This window comes from Cyclopterus lumpus, chromosome 12 (genome assembly GCF_009769545.1).
Source record: "Cyclopterus lumpus isolate fCycLum1 chromosome 12, fCycLum1.pri, whole genome shotgun sequence".
Taxonomy (NCBI): domain Eukaryota; kingdom Metazoa; phylum Chordata; class Actinopteri; order Perciformes; family Cyclopteridae; genus Cyclopterus; species Cyclopterus lumpus.
Genome location: NC_046977.1, coordinates 11,160,329 through 11,177,899, shown reverse-complemented (window position 1 = coordinate 11,177,899; position 17,571 = coordinate 11,160,329). Strand labels below are relative to the sequence as shown.

Sequence of the window (17,571 nt, the reverse complement as noted above, 5' to 3'; positions counted from 1 at the left end):
GACTGAGCTTGAATGTGTGTAACCCAACATATGTCTGGAAACACTGTGTGTACAAATGTCTATTTATATACCCGAGTACATACGCAATCATTGCGTTATAGTTTTAGTTGTATATTTCTAGTAGAAAATAAATGGCAATTATATAAATAGCTATAATTTACTTCTTTTTTTTTTTTTTTTTTGGTCTGGCAGCAGCTATATATGCCTGAGATATCAAACAGCAGCAGTTTGAGTACGTTTGTGTCATAACTGTTCCAAAGTGTGTCCACCCTTGTCACGCATATGAAAGTCTTTCTTCACCCTCCCCCTTCTTTAACTATAAGGCGGCCAGCGAACCGCACAAACTTTCACTGCACCTCTGCAGAGACACTCTGGTTCTCTGAGCACCCGTCGACTCTGCACCTATGAAGCCTTGGAGTAAAAGCTGCCAGCCCCTCAATTTGATTCACTTCCTGTAGTCAGACTCCTTCCCAAGAGGGGGAAACGAGGAAAGGAAGAACTCGTTCTGTTCTAAATAAGGCTCTCGAGGAGCAGCAAGCAACTACTCGCCTCTGCTTACAGCTTCATAATTCCTGTAGTTTGTTTCAGTAGCAGTCAGATCGTCGCGCACAGCAGCGTTTTTAGAAGACAGAGAGTGAGAGAGAGAGAGAGAGAAAGAGAGAGAGAGATAGAGATTATTTTGCGTTAAAAACGAAGCTGTGCGCCAGTTGCACCCGAGTCCATGCGTGGTACGGATGGTACAAGTTGTGACGCCCATCGCCGAGTCTTCTGATTCTACGCGCCGAGTTTGGAGACACTGAACGCTGTGAGACTCCAGGGGTTCATGTACTGGAAAAATGAAGTGTTGTCCCCTCTCTCAGAGGGAAATAATATTCTGTCCGAAGGAATTCCCACGAAGAAGGTACTAACACTTTGGAAACGGCTGAGCTTCCACTTTGTGCGTAAACGGTCCAAATTGGAGACGAACCCACACTTCTGGTGTGGGCCTTCACTGTTTAGTTTTGACGGAATTAGTAGAACATGTGATGACGTACAGCAAGATATTGGTAGTAAAAACGATGCAATACGTAGCATTGTGTGCATTTCGTGTGAAATGATTTGGATTTAACCAAACGCGTTATCTTCTCCCTTTAGCGCATGGATCTATACCAACGAAAAAGTGCCGTTTATTTGCAGCCTCTGTGCATTTTTGTTTTGTCTCTCTGTGATGTCACAAGAATCACGGCTTGTGTACTGAGATCAGCTGCACGCGCCAGCCGCTGTGAAGAGGCACGCGCTTCTCTGTTATGAATAGCGTGATTTGCGGTCCGCGAGCCTCTCGAGCGCTGCCAGTTCGCCCGAGAAGAATTAGATTTTAATTACAGCCATTAAAAATCAAATTTGCAATTCTTTGGGTGACCCGTTGCCTTTCTCTGATTGACAGTTGAAATTGACACTCCGGGTCCCTCTTATCCATACAGCGGTTCAAGCTATTTGTAATTACAGGTAGTCCCCCCCCCCCCCTCCCTCCCTCCCTCCCTCCTCCACTCTCGTGTCCTGGATTGCGAAGAGAATACTATTATTCCGAGATGCGCGGGTTAAGGGCAGGGAAAAATCAATCCAAATTGAAATAGCTTCATTAAAATGTGCCTTTTGTTGCGGGGGGCCTTTTATCGGGTTTAACCACTTTATATATATATAGGAGTAGCCTTGGAGAGCAGTGTGCACATGTGATGAGGGGATGAGACGCTGGGGAAAAGTGATGAAGACGTGCCGTTTACTGAACGTTGTCTTATAGGTGATCTCCACCGAGCATCAGAGTGCACCGGGAGCCTCGCGCTGCACCGTGGACTCTAAACACGCGCCCATGGTGAGAGCTTCATTGCAAACGTGTCCTGCTTTTCATGTCTTGAATCATTCGACGAGACTATTGCAACTGCACGGGCTGTTTTGACGTGTGTGAGTTACACGCGCGCATTGATATCGAGCATACACGTCGTGGAAACTGCCACTGTGGGGATTCTTCTGTGTGTTACTGAGCTGTGCCGATGCCCTCTATGCAGTCTCAATCGGACGGAGAATCCCAGCGGTCCAACATGGAGCGGGAGGACACTCGCTCGTCCCCCAGCACTCCGTCCACCCCCTCCGCGTGCTCGCCGACCTCGACCATCAGCTCGGTGCCGTCCATCGGCAAGAACGTGTGCACCAGCTGCGGTCAGGAGATCGCGGACAGATACTTGCTGAAGGTGAGAAGCCGACTATATAAACCGGTAGACAGGCTGAAACGTGCCCGCCTGGTCGCAGCGGGGACTACTTTCTTCTGGGGTGTCTTGTTTATTTGTTTCGCCTTCTCTTTTTCTTTGCTGGCATTCACGTTAACAGCAAATGACTGAAGAAGGGTGCCATGTTGACTCGGGCCCTGTTTTGGTTTGGACAGGCCTGCTGTGTTACGCTGCAGCTGCCCTGGAATGAACACAAGGCCTGGACAACTTTAGGGGTCCTTATTTTAGAAGTTGCACTCATTAATACAACCCAGGCACAAATAATTAACAATAATAAGACGTAAATATCACCCATAACTATACATATCGACCAATAATTACCTAGTTATACATGTATGTATATTTATTTCTTAGTTGTAAAAAAAACCCCGTCCAAAATACATAAACCCTTTGGCTTGATAAAAACCTGTCTCTAAATGAAGGCCCTGTTATCTGCACCTTAATGTGTTCCTCATCCAGATGAAGCGCAGATACAACAAGGATGTTTGGATTTGTTTCTCTTTTACAGCTTCATTGTCAATACGCCCTGACTTGTCGCGTGCGCCCGCTTGCTTATAACCAAAACAGACCTCCCTCGCGGTGTGTTTGTCAGGAAGTGTGAATTGACTTTTGTTTTTGTGTCGAAGTCTCGTTCTATTAGGATATCATCTCCAATACTAGTTTCAAACGTTATTCAAAAATACACGTTTTTCCTTTAAAAAAAACTAATGTAACTGTAAATAAATACATATAGCCTAATTGCTAATGTATGAACTAACATTATACATTAAAAACTATTTTATGCAGCATTTTATTTTGTCTATATTATTGTTAGTCATATTGTGTTTTTAAATTTTTTTTTAATGTTCCCTTCTGTTTTTGTGTAAAATCTGGTGCTTATATTTTTTTGTGCCCAGTTGCATATTTCACATGGCCGATGCTGTAAATACATGTTTGTCAGCTAATAAGTCGTTTTGGATTTATTTAAATCCTTTTAAAATGGTTATGATAAATTATGCCCTGCTAGATACAATCACCATAATAATAATAATAATACAAATATTCTAAAATTAACATGATCTCATTTAGATGAGAAATACTTTATTGTGGGCTACAAGGCAGCCTTCATTTCTCTCGACAAATTAATTGGTCTAACTTCGAAAAATAATATTTTTATTTTGGGAAATGGCTTTGTTATCTGCAAACTTTCAAAATTATTTAAATAAGTGTTCAATCTCCATTACAATTAAGTCACTTATTTTCAGCACTTGACAATTAATATTCATTTACTTTTTTCATTTTTATACATTTTAAAAAATAGTACAGAGCCAGAACATGTTAGCTAAAGCCTAAGCAGGATGCTCTGGGTTTGATATTTCTCAATAATAGGAATGCATGCATTTCAGCAGAAAATATTACTTAAAACGAACTACAGTCATTTTACAGGATAATTATTTAAATTTCTAAGCAAACCCCCAAGGTCACCACTGACTCACTAAAACTCACTAAAATTGAGTAGTCAAATGATAAAGGATATAATGCCACTATAAACTCATTACTGAGCATAACTGTAAGATATGCAACTTTCATACAAATAATTTGGTGATATTTAATGTAATATATTGACATATTGAGAGGCTATGTCAATTGCTTGATTGGGCAAATAGGCCTATTGAATTAATGTTGATAGAAATACATGCTGTCATGTACTCAGCACCATAGACACACTGGGAGGCATTAATGCAGCGATCTCTCATCGGTTTGACGTGGATGCTGTCTCTTTTACAGGTGAACAACCTGATCTGGCACGTGCGCTGTCTGGAGTGTTCTGTCTGCAGGACGTCGCTACGTCAGCACAGCAGCTGCTACATCAAAAACAAAGAGATCTTCTGTAAAATGGATTATTTCAGGTAGGGTAAGTTTATGGCCGTGTTTTCAAAATACCACGTCTCCTCTGCCAACACAGCTCTCTCTCACTCTCTCTCTCTCTCTCTCTCGCTCTCTCTCTCTCTCTCTCTCTTCCTTTGAGATGGATGCGGGTTGCCTTGTGTGCGCTTGAAAGACCTTTTTAAAAAACGTCTCAAAGTCTGTACCAAAATAATAGTCGAGTTGAACGATCCGCAATTTATTATGGCTATCCAAAGCATAACATGTCCAATCGCTACAAAAAGAAAAATGCATGCCGAGCCTCGCAGAATAAACCTTTGGGAAAATATGTGCTTTATCTTAAAAACGTCGCCTAAACGTCGCAGGCCTAAGGACGTTTTATCGATCGCAGTCTTTGACTTATCAACACGTCGTTAATGCACCACGTGCCACGATGCGCGCGGTGGTGGTTTTATCACTTGGAGAAACAAACGGAAATCACCGGAAATGCCCGTTTGACCGCGCAGCTATCTGGGTTCAGTCAGCCCTGTAAGACAAACAAAACGCTTAGTGCAACAGAAACTCATAAATCAGAAAGCCTAAATTATATTCGAATTTATTTATACTGTACATCAATAGGGCGCCTCATCATCCATACAATGTGAACATGTAAAAATTTGGCCTTATGATAATAAAACATATCACATATGTTTAATTAATTTTCACATGAGCCAAACAAAGCAAACTTTAAATAAAACCACAACCATAGTAATAATACAAATACAAATAATGAATTCTGTCTTTAGACTCAAGTAAATAATACTCATATCATTCTCTGTTGTATAGATTGTGTCTTTTTATTTTCATGCTAGATGGAATGGAAGTACAGTAAATAAAGAAATAGAGATACTAAAACATACAAACACACGCAAGCACACACTTGGGGTACAATTCAGTATGCTCATTGTGAGGAGAGAGAGAGAGAGAGAGAGAGAGAGAGACAGAGAGACAGAGAGAGAGAGAGATATGTTGATTTATTGTAATTCAAGGATGAATTTACCATCAGTTGCATTCATTCAATACATATTTGTGTTTGTTTAATTCACTTCTTTGACCAAGCGTGTGTGGATTCTATATGTGTGCCTGTGTGTATATGTGTGTGTAGTGTGTGTGTGTGTGTGTGTGTGTGGGGGGGGGGGGGGGGGGGGGGGGGTAGGTGTGTCTGTGGTATCTGAGGTGAAATGGGGTTCACACTAGCAACAGCATATTGCAATATTCTGTGCTGTAGCCTGAAGCTGGCTGATATGTGGAGACACATGCACTGTGCACATCAGTTTGTGTGTGCACATGTGTGACTGCTTGGAGCTGTGTGTGAGTTTTGGTGTTTGTCTGATTGAAACCTGACACCGAGCCACCGCTCTGAGGTTTATAATCACCAGCAATTAGTTGTCCTCCAGCCCAGACCCTCAGGCCTCCAGACCAGCAATTAGACCGCCCCGAGTGCCTGGTCAGCATGTTTCTGTCCTGAATGTAACTTCTATCCAAACTAAACACACACACACACACACACACACACACACACACACACACACACACACACACACACACAGATAAAACAGATATGTAAACACATTGACACTCTCCTGTATAAAACCGTATTATGAAACATTTACATAGTAGCAAGAATGCACTGTACACATTGCCTCCATTTAAAACTCTGAAAAAGATGCACACGCTGACACACACTTACACGCTGACACACACACACACAAAATACACACCGAGATCTCTGTTTATTTATATATGTCCAGTAGCTGCCAATCATTTTGCTAATTTCTTTCACAAAATGGAGATTTTTGTGTTTGCTCTGCCACAACCTAATAATATTTTACCTGACCCGTCCCCATTTAAATGCTCCTTTACAATTAAGCCCACTCGTCCTCGACGCTGCTCACTGGACTCTGGGCCAGTTTTAAACACGCAGAGAGGATTTAAATAATGCCAGAGCATTAGAACATAGTAATGAGAGGTGCAGGTGTCCTACACTGTAATTATATGAAATACAGTTATGGTGATTAAAAAGCATGCCATACTAGTTGTCGACCCAACAGGATGAGGATTAGAAGTTTGGCCATTACATCACTGTATATTACATGTAAAGGCACACTATAGATTACATACATTCATGCAGCAGTTTTATGTCAACCTGTGCAGCAGTACATGAGCTGTAAAGCTGTCTATGTCGAGCTTCCCACTAGCACTCCAATCATGGGTCCGTTTTGCATCCTGATAATAATTAAAATAGAAGCAAACACAATGTCTTCATTGTCATTGCACACATTGGACAACTGCGTGTGCTGTCTAGCTCTTAAGCACAATCACACGTGCCCCTGCCATAGTTTTACAAAGATAGGTTTTAATAAGTAGTAGAAGTGGCTTCTCAACATCAGTAGAAGTGACCTATCAATACAACAATAGGTGGCATATCCAGCTGCTACACTTTGTAAAGATATAATTGCATGCGTGCCGTTATTGCACATTTCCTTATTCAAAACTCTCCCAGCCTTAGTCCTGTGGTGTGGGGGTGTGATGGTGTTGTGGAGTTCAATTCAAAGATGCATGGCTCTTAGGTAAGCAGTTTTTGAGCCTGGAAGTGCAGGTTGTTTTTTTAAACACTCTTTGAGATGTTTTGCTTTGGCCTGTATACTCACAATGGAGAATCCCAATGCAGAGAAATAAAAGATAGAGGTCTGAATCGTTTGCTTAGCCGAGGAGCAGCGACTGCAATCTGAGCCTACAACTCCAGTGAAATCCATTTGGTTCAATTGGACTACATTTAAATCACATTGTTAAGATTATTCTGTTCAAATAGACAAGAAAACTAAGAACGTAATTTGTTTGTGGACACTGTGGGTGTAAATTAAGGTTTTTAGCTGGACAAAGTCGCCTTGGAACTTCCAGTCCTTTTTGACATTTTAACTTCCCAGGCTGTGTAGTTACTGCTCTTTGCATTTGTAAGGCAGTATAGCCATTTATTTGTTTATTTTGATAAATAGTGTAAAACACAGATTTTTATGCATAGCTTACTGTAGACGTTTCAAACATCAACATTTCCAAACACTGTTTTTGAAAGTTTGGATCATAAACCCGTTCGTAAAATGAAAAACACAGCATTCAATACAGTTTCATTCCTATCAGTGGTATAACTACGTGATGAGAGACTGTACAGATAAGAATGTCAAGCAACGTCATAATACATTTGATTTAATCGTCTAAATATACCAACGGTCAAACTGTTACACATTTTGCAAATCTTCTCCTCAATCTGGTTACAATCTCTTGAGAACCATCCTCATTTACATCATAATATTTGTAGGTTTAGACTACATTTCCTTGGTCACACTGGAAAACAAGAAATGAAATCTTGCAGCAACAGTGAAGCTCTGCTGCAGGACTGGGGCCTGTAGCCTACAATGGTTACCACTGTAAATATAAACTGTAATCTGGGTTTAGGCCAGATTTATACTTACCTAAACACCACAGCAAGTCCAGATCCTCTGGGCTGAGTTCAAACCTCTGGAGATATTTCCTCATCAGCCTCTCATCTGGCTTTGGACTGACAGCTGCTTTAATGGGGCGTAATAGCAGGAAATCAGAGTGGGTTTCCCTCCATATACGTGCATGTGTGTGTGTGTGTGTATGGGGAGGGGGGAGGAAGGTGGTGTGTGTATGTCGGGATAGGGGGCGCAGGACAGAGCCCATGCTGTGCCTCTCAAACTCATGTCAGGCCTCAGGGCTTGCTCACACTCACACACACACACACACACACACACACACACACACACACACACACACACACACACACACACACACACACACACACACACACACGCACACACACACGCAAACCATTTCTTTATCAGGCTCCTCCCCTGACCCCCCTCGCCTCCCTCCGTAGAAACATCATCCTCGTCCGTGAGCTGCAGGCCACACAGGAAGTTGCATTGCTGCACTAATCAGGGGCACCCTGGGATACTGACAGTGTAACCAGAGTGCATGTAGGGAACTTTGTGGGCGAGATGTTTGCATGTATGCATGTGTACGTGTCTCTTTATGTGTGTGTGTCTGTGTGTGTGTGCATGTTGTAATAATAATTATTCATCAACCCACTCTGATTAGCTGATCATGTCTCCATAGCAACAAAGACGAGTAACCGATAGCGGGTGATTTGAGTTTTATTAAAAACTGAATTAATTCAAATTATATTAAGACATCTGTGAAACAATGCTTCACACTTAAATAAAGACAGTCAAAGCAATGAAATATAATATTTATTTTGTAAAGCAGATTACAAAGAAAACTGCCTTTGTCCACAGTTACTTTCTTAAAGGACAGACCACGGAAATGTCAAGGTTTCTCTTGTGCAGGGTTATTATGGTTAATGAGCTTGATACTATTTTAAATCTGTTGAAAGATGTTTTCTGTAGTTTTTACATCACTTCTCCATCTTAGATTCCCTAAAGGCCCAACAGAAACATCACGTCATAAAACCGCAATAACTCTCTGAGGACAAATCTAATAGAGATTATAGTCTTCTCATAGCATATCAGAAATAATCCCCAAAACGTGTACCTCCTCAAGCCACTCTTTCAGCAGCAGGTGAATTACTGGGGGGAAAAAGAAGTAAAGATTAGACGAAAGAAGGGAAGCAAATAGGAGAGGTCTGAGGGTAACGGGAGTTATGCGGTGTAGGATTTTCCCTTTTGTGAGTAATGCAGGGGGGCAATGAGGATTGACATCGCTCCAAAATAAACACCAGGTTTTTTTGGTACAAAGACAAAACGAGATACAAAAAAAAAGAGGGAGGGAGGGGGGTCCGAGGAGATGAAGATGGAGGAGGAGGAGGAGGAGGAGGTTAAAACATGGGATGATTTGCAGCTTTTCTGGGTTCCGTCTCGGAGCATGAAACTGACAAGCTGTCATGCCGTATAAACCGCAATGTTCCACAATGTTTTCCTCTTTTACTGTCGAAACAGCCTGGAATTCTCCATAACAATCTGAAATGATACACACACACACACACACACACACACACACACACACACACACACACACACACACACAGTACAGTAAGCCATGGAGTTGATTTGTCTCCGGAATGGCTTTATTGGTCTGTAAGAGGTTTGTTGGTTAAGTTGCACATATCTGTGACAACTTAAGCGCTCTTTAAGTGCTTTGCCAGCTAATTTTATTTCAAGGTCGCCTCAAAGACTCGTGGTCTCACGGCTCTAGTGCGGAACTGAATTTGTTTGTTATGAGGAACGCCAGCCCCGGTGCTGGTTTTTGTTGTAATATTTTTGGACATTGTTGCGTTCACTGACAGTGAGAATATAAACTAGGCAGGCAAACAGATGCAGAATGAGACCGATAAGAGGGGGATCCTCAAATGGTAGGCATTTTATGATTACCTATAAATATTCTCCAACATTATACAAGCAGAAAAATTTAACTTCTGGCCACCAAGCTCATATACACGAGGAGGGGTACGAGTTTGTGGGATGTCAGGGCTATAGTATGCTTTCATCCCAGATAGAGTGGACTTGAGTGCACTGATACACTGCCAAACCCACTCACTTGGCAACCCCCCTGCTCTCTCTCTCTGCCATCGACGCTGTCTACTTTGCTATTTCCCTCAGCCACTTAGTTCCTCTCTCCATGTCTATTCTTTTCATCATGCCCTCAGCAGTTCTTGCCTCCGCCATACCTTTCAACTATTGACAGCTCTTTGAATTTGGCTGGCGTTTTGGATGCTGTGCTCTTTACGTTCTGCTCGGCTGACATCAGGCAGCGTATAGAAACATGACGAGTCAGCCATCAGCTCTGAATATCTGCGCAAGTGCCTGGTTTACAAAACAATCCCATCAATATGGAAATGTTCCTAATTTGAGCAGAAACCAGTTTGCCGCTGTGCTTCTTGCCCCCAGTTTTACCCCTGCGGCGGCGCTTCCTCGCAGGCTGCTTACAAATCCTGCCTCCTTCACCAGAATTGGCAGCTGCTGACCCGAACAATGGCTCTTAACCTAACCCTAACATCTCAAATGTAAAGCGGTTTATACCCATTAAACCCAACAATGTGTTCTTAAATGAGGGGGTTAATGTCTTTTGGTTGTGGTGTAAAACAGGAAATGTATATAATATTTCAGTGGTATTAAAGTGGAGTTTTTTTGGATACTCCTCAGTGCCAGCTGCTCAGTGAACCCAAATATCAGTTAAAGTGATATATTGTTGGAATTTTCAACAAATACCATTCAAAGACCCAAAGTAACTGCGTAGCCAAAGCCTGACGCATCTTATTCCTCTCTGCCACAGACCTACATTGTTGTACTAAAACTAGTATAAACACATTAATGGATCACATGACACGATGAACATGAGCCCTGCAGTTTATTTAGAGTCAGTTCTACACAGTCCTGCTGCTGTGGATATTCGCTAAAACAGCAAATGTGTATTAATTCGCAGCTGAAAATAGTCCACAACAAATGCATTGTTCACTATTCTTTGGGAAATGCAAAACAAATACAGTGCCCAGTGGTTTTAGGGAACTATTTAGCCTTTAAAAACACCAACAACAACAACAACAACAACTACTATATCTTTGTGACCCAATTAAAATGATTTATATATTCAGTGGGAGATGGGAATGAGGCCACAGACCAGGCCAAAAGAAATGTGAGAGGGATTAATGCACACCTACCTCTGGAAAGATTATGAATGTTGGGGTATATAAATCTACATCTTTATTTTGGCTTGACCCTTTTATTACACTCATTCTGTCAACATTTATACATATTCAAATACTTATTTTAGACATTCATATCTTGTTTGGAGCTAACTTAGGAATTGTTTTTAAAGCATTTGCCGACTAACCCGTTCCCTGAACATAACCTCTCTCTTTCCATAACTTTCTGTCCATCTATCTTTCATCCACCAGCCATTCAGAACAGTAAGTCAGGTGGTTTAGGTTTATATGCCGTCTGACCTCACTGTTGCTATCAGTTACAGCGGGGCGATCTAGAGTGATGTCATCCAAGTCTCTGTTCCTCTTGCACTGTGTGTAAAACCTCCGTGGTTTACATGTGTGTTGCTCTGTTCCCCGGTGTGTGTGTGCGCATGTGTACATGTCAGGGCCTTCATGCATCATACAGGAAATTGCAGGTGTTGGTTTGTTTGCATTCAAGGCTCAACTTGCAGCCACATTAAGGAGTCTTTTCTGAAGGCTACATCCTCCTCCAAAGTTTCTTCCTTAAACCCCTTGAGCGCTGCCAAAACTATAACAACACATATTTGCAACTTCAGCTCTCACAAAATAATCAAAAAGAAAAGGACATCTTTGCACGTTTATTTCATTATGTTTAAAATGATGTACGACCTTGGAATGGCCTTAAGATTAGATTTACCGCAGCGATGTTTCTCTACCGAAGATTTAGCTTTTAACCAATCAATGAAGCACTAATTCCTCATTCTGTTTCTCCTCCTCTGCCTCTGTTCTCTTTTTCTCTCCCTCACAGTAGGTTCGGTACTAAGTGTGCCCGCTGTGGGCGGCAGATCTACGCCAGCGACTGGGTGCGCCGTGCACGGGGGAACGCGTTCCACTTGGCTTGTTTTGCGTGCTACTCGTGTAAGAGGCAGTTGTCCACGGGAGAGGAGTTTGGCTTGGTGGAGGAGAAGGTCCTGTGTAGGATCCACTACGACACCATGGTGGAGAACCTCAAACGAGCAGCTGAGAGCGGTGAGTAGCGGCTCTGGCCAATGGGTTCGCGGTCCAGATGTTTACTCAAGAGTCCTCCCAAACAGAGGTTATCTGAATTTGTAAGCCAAATAAAGACTGCATAAATATTGAAATATGTACCATTTCTCATTTCTCAAATCATTGATCATTTAATATGTCTGGCATGCTTCTCTACAATGTCTCAGTGCTCATGTTACAAGAGCTCGAGAGGTCCTTTTATGTGGTTCAAATACATCTCCTGGGACTATCTTGGTAATTTCAAGTTCTTATTGCACACATTTGTCTGTCGTCTCACATGTCGGCCGTTGTGTTTTTTTCAGGCAATGGTATCACATTAGAAGGAGCAGTTCCAACAGAACAAGACAGTCAGCCCAAACCGTCCAAAAGGGCACGGACATCCTTCACTGCAGAACAGCTACAGGTCAGACACACACATCGCATCAATCTCAACCAAAAATCTGTAGGTTTTTAATACGATTTGAAGCTTATTTTGTAAATGTGCAGCAGTCTAAAAATACACATTAACCCTAAATCCAATGTGTAAGGATCTCTGTAATCATCAAATGTCAGCAGCGTTTGATTTCATGCTAATGTTTTGCCTCCATATGCAGATCATGCAAGCTCAGTTTGCCCAAGATAACAATCCAGATGCCCAGACGCTACAGAAACTAGCCGACATGACAGGCCTCAGCAGGAGAGTTATACAGGTCGGTACAGAGATATCCACTTTCTTCTGTTACTAATTCATTTACTTATGTTATGGCAGGGTTGTTGCTGTGTGTATTGAAATAGCATAATTCAGCAACATACATACACTTAGAACTGGATCCCATACAATGAATAAAATAAGGAAAGGTAAGATGATATTTACTGCTAATAGATGACAGTGAAATGTTCACGTACACACACATTCGTAAAGAAATATATATTCTCAATGTTTTGTCTGTCATTTATAATTCTTAAAATGTTACTTTTTGTAATAAATCAACATATTTGTTTTTAAGAATATAGCTACATGATGTCTGGTTACATTGCGTCTTCATAGGTGTGGTTTCAAAACTGCAGAGCAAGACACAAAAAGCACACGCCCCAGCACGGTGGGGCTCCCCCAGGTCACCTCCAGTCCAGGATACCCTCGTCCCTGCCCGATGAGCTGCATTACTCCCCCTTTGGAAGTCCTGAGCGGGCGCGCATGGTGGCCCTTCACGGGTATATCGACAGTGAGTTGTATTTCGTGCAGTATGTAGTCAAATAAACCTTCTAGCTTTTGTTAGTACTTGTAGGTAGCAGTATATTCTTTATTTCACTATATTTTTTCTTCTTTTTTTGTGTGCTTTCCAGGTCATCCCTTCTCCATGCTGACCTCTCAGAGTCTCCCTCACCAGGCCATGTCACTGCCCCAGCTCCCCCTCAGCCGCTAGCACTCCACCACTACGGCCCTAATGACCCCCAAACCTCCGGATCCTCACCCTTGATCTCCATCACTGAAGTCTGTGAACCTGACCCAGAGGTCATGCAGGAGTCAGATTGGAGAAAAGACACAACTTACAGAACGAGGAAAAACTAAGATACATCCGTCATTATGTTATTTCTTTTCCTGAGGACAGGAATATACCACCTGCAGCCACTGATGACTGACTGTATTTTACACCACGCAAAGGACGCATTTTGCTTCATATGTACAGCATCCTTCACTCCACCAATCCATCCTCAACTTGATAGAGGAAGTTTCAAAGCGATGAAACTGATCAAGGAAGCAGGAGTTGAGTGATGTCAGAATACTGAAGATAAACAAAGAGGGGAAAACTTAAAGGGGGACTGTCATGTGGGCCCAGGAGCCCATCACACGCAGTAGACCACATTAGAGGTAAGACCCCTCACTCTTTTCTCTCAGCAACCATGAAGGAAACATATATGTACATGAAATAAGTTTCTTTAGGATTGACAAAGTGACTGTGTGGCATCTCAAAAAACAAAAACTTCCTCGTTACATGTTTGGTCAATTTTCACTGAAATGTGGTGTAGAACTAGATTTTTGTTAAAGGATGAAACATTGTGTGCCTTATCGTTTCAATTGTTACTACTTTACAGCACTGAATCAGCTTATTAAAAATTCAGCCTGTAATTTGTCTCAAAACAAAGTGTTTTTTGAATTATACTGTGTTGGACAAATTACGAGAATTTTAAATCTGCCATTGGTAAAGAATCAGCATATTGACTGTTAATTAAGAAGGAAAACTCCAATGCACAATGTCTGGAATTGTGTGTTAATAAATTATGGCTGTAAGAAGAAAATAGATTTTAGGCATTCGTGTTACATGAAAGAGGAACAAAAGGAAGTCTGAGATGAGCATACTAGTCAAACTACAAAATCTGTTAGTTACATATTTTCATATTTCCAAACAATTGTATTGTCACTAATTTATCATTTCTAATGTTGCTTGTTCACCTTGTGTGTGTGTCTCTCGCACAAAGAGGGAAATGGAGTGTTGGTGTCATGGTACAATATGGACAATATGAAACAGACTGGGGTTGTACATAGTAAGACTTGTGTGTGTGTGTGTGTGTGTGTGTGTGTATGTGTGTGTGTATATGTATGTATGTATGTGTGTGTGTGTGTGTGCGTGTGTGTATGTGTGTGTGTGTGTGAGTGAGTGAGTATTGGCAGGGGTAGAGAGTGTGCATCTGTATTTTAGTGCCATGGCCATTGTGTGAAGAACAGGATCCAACAAGACCTCAATGTCTTTGTATTTATTGAGATGGTAAATCCCTGTAAAGCACTTTTTTCCCTCTGAAATTGTTTTGTTTTGTTAAAAAACATGAAATGAAATTCAACAAAAAAGTTTATTTGATAGACTGTGCATCATAAATGTTTTGTGTACTAAAATGCAATAAAATAGAATGTGATATTTTTGTGGTTTTGAATCATTTGTGAAGATAAATAAATGAAGCAAAAACACTTTTATTCTTTTATTTTTAACACGTGTGGCACCAAGCAAAGGAAATTTGGCACCAAGAATAAATTAGGCTCAACTCGATAGAATTTTTTTAAATGACAAACATACAAATTAAATAAATAAATAAATAAGAAGTTATTGTATTTTCCATGTGTTCTGTAATTATGCATGATTAGTTTTTTGTTTGTGGGTGTGTGTGTTTCCTCCTATATTTTTGAGGACAGATATGTTTATCCTATAGTGTGTGTGTGTGTGTGTGCGTGAAAGAGGGATTGTGAGTTGCATTGTTTTTTTTGTGATTGTGTATTTACCATGAAGCAGAAAGGGTTCATCATGGGAAAGAGTCCGTTTGTAAAAATAACTGCTGCTTTTAAAATACTTAACGTCTTATTTATTATATTTATATCCTCTGCAGACAGTGCCTGCTCATTGCCAATAATTATACTTTGTAATATTCTTGGGAGACAGTGGTCACATGCTGCTAATCTCAAACATTACATTAGTACATTGAATGTTGAACTTTTTTTTGATGACCTGCGGCATGAAGCCTAAATTTATATAATCTTATATACTGACACATAGACTAACATATCTGCATTATAATATTTTTGTATATTATTTATATCTTTGCATGCAGGGACACCCTTTGTCAGGAGTTGATGTAATAGATATAATAAAAAGATCTGGAAAGTGATTTTCAGTCATAAATGCTTCTTAGTGAGGACATCAGATGGAATTAATCTCAATATAGTATGTTTGCACAACCAATAACTTAACTTAAAACAACATACATTTAAAATGATCAGTTTATTAAGTCATTTACTCATTTAAATTAGTCTAAATAAAATTAATACAAGGAGGATTTTTGAAAAAATAATAATCACAACATAAAAGAACACAGCATACACCTATAGCCTTTTGTTTTTTTATTCATTATCTTAAACAAAGATATATGTAAAACAAAACCAAAGTAGTTTTAATAAGCTATTCATAAAAGCCTCCGTTGATATTGATGTTCTCTTCCGGTCCAGTTGCGAAAGACTTTTCACGATCAAAGTCAACAACCTCAACCCAAGCTTTCCGACAGGTCCGCACAATCCACTCATCTTCAGAGTCATCTGTTGGAAAGATTACAATTTAAATGACCGTGATGTGTGTTAATAATAATGGAAACAAATATGTGTGTTAATAGTAATGGAAACAAAGTGGATATACATATATACACTTTCTTTCCATTACTATAAACACACATATTTGTTTATATATATATATACACCATACTTTGTATATAAATCTAAATATATATACATATATATATATATATGTATATATATTTATATTTATATATATTATTATAGTATATTATCATTTTTAAAACGTTTGACCCATGATTAAATGAGAATAACAATACAAACCACAGATTGAAGTGTAAAGGTAAAGCGTTTAATTGAAAAACTCCAATAACCAGTATCCTGCATAATTACACCACAGGTCATTTTGTGTGTGAGGCTGCGACAGTGAAGTGCCATTCAAGTCTCGGGTAAATGTGTCAAATCAAGATAAGCCTGACAATTACGAGAAAATAACTTCTCAGAGCCACTTCAGACACCAATAAATAATAACCCCCAAAAAGTGGACGCCACTTTTTTCTTTTTTTTTTAAACCGAAACGACTGCCAGAGGAGCTGATAATAAAGCAGTTTTGCATTGTTAAAACTGAAATGAGTAGCTAATTGCGAGGGAAGTGCAGCTTTCTCCGGAGCGCCCGCACGCAGCTGCACGCACTTGAGCAGCACGCGGGCCTCAAACCCAGGTTCCACTGCGCGCGGGGCTCCATTGTGCGGGGGATGCAGGTCTGCAGCTCTCGGACTGATTGTGTGTAATTGCCAGGCGTCAACACCAACAGCCACTTCACGTATAAAACACCCCAGCGCCTCCCTTTCTCCGGGCCCGTGTCTCCTTTCTACCTGTTCTGATCGAGGTCAATTGAACGCAACGGACACGCGCGGACAGCTGCCGGGCAAACAGTGTGTAACGCGTCTGTTAGCGGACACGGTAATTATCGCGGCCTATATAACTACATCGTTACGTTTAGACTGACCTCAATTAGCCACACGCCACAACCTGCCCTGATGAGAGTTGGATTGGGACATTTTCACATTTGCTGTAATTCTGCCCTCTTGAGTATAGCAGCGTTTATCTCAGGATTGATGTCATGTGTAATTGGTACCTTGGGTTATTTGAGGGCACAGGTGGCTGGTATTTTTTAGCTAATTTCCTGCAATCGGAGGACAGCAGGACCTTTTTTTGGGATTTACCAGTTTTTGCAAGTCAATACATTTAATTTCTAGACCTACCTAATGAGTCTTCTCATCTTTTCTGTGATAGGGATATTGCAGTGAGACTGACCCCCCCCCCCCCCCCCCCCCAAACAAAAAATAATAATAATATTGTTCTCTTAAGTAATGATACTGTCACATTTGTAGGGCACATTTCAGAGAAATTCAGAAGCCCAATCATCAATGGAACTACACAATGGTTCTACACACACTTGTTTTGGAAACTTGTTTTCTACACACACTTGTTTTGGAAAACTTGTTTTCTACACACACTTGTTTTGGAAAACTTCTTTTCTACACACACTTGTTTTGGGAAACTTCTTTTCTACACACACTTGTTTTGGGAAACCATTTTCTGGTTGATAGCCATCTTGACTGTAT

At 40.7% G+C, this 17,571-nt stretch overlaps 1 protein-coding gene across 1 annotated transcript; it reads left to right on the top strand.

Moving 5' to 3' along the window:
• The first annotated feature begins 823 nt into the window (after positions 1-823).
• Positions 824-13,316, top strand: lhx6 (LIM homeobox 6). Its single transcript, XM_034546359.1, has 9 exons — positions 824-901; positions 1,778-1,849; positions 2,043-2,225; positions 4,029-4,150; positions 11,675-11,895; positions 12,216-12,316; positions 12,507-12,602; positions 12,941-13,115; positions 13,237-13,316. The coding sequence occupies exons 1-9, from the start codon at positions 824-826 to the stop codon at positions 13,314-13,316; spliced, it is 1,128 nt and encodes a 375-aa protein (XP_034402250.1).
• The last annotated feature ends 4,255 nt before the right edge of the window (positions 13,317-17,571 follow it).

What these genes read in the sequence shown, in the direction of transcription:
- lhx6 (XM_034546359.1), top strand. Translation starts at nt 824, where the DNA reads ATGTACTGGAAAAATGAAGTGTTGTCCCCTCTCTCAGAGGGAAATAAT. An exon ending in TGTAAAATGGATTATTTCAG is followed by an intron (nt 4,151 to 11,674) that starts GTAGGGTAAGTT and finishes TCTCCCTCACAG; the next exon opens with TAGGTTCGGTACTAAGTGTG. An exon ending in TCAGCAGGAGAGTTATACAG is followed by an intron (nt 12,603 to 12,940) that starts GTCGGTACAGAG and finishes GCGTCTTCATAG; the next exon opens with GTGTGGTTTCAAAACTGCAG.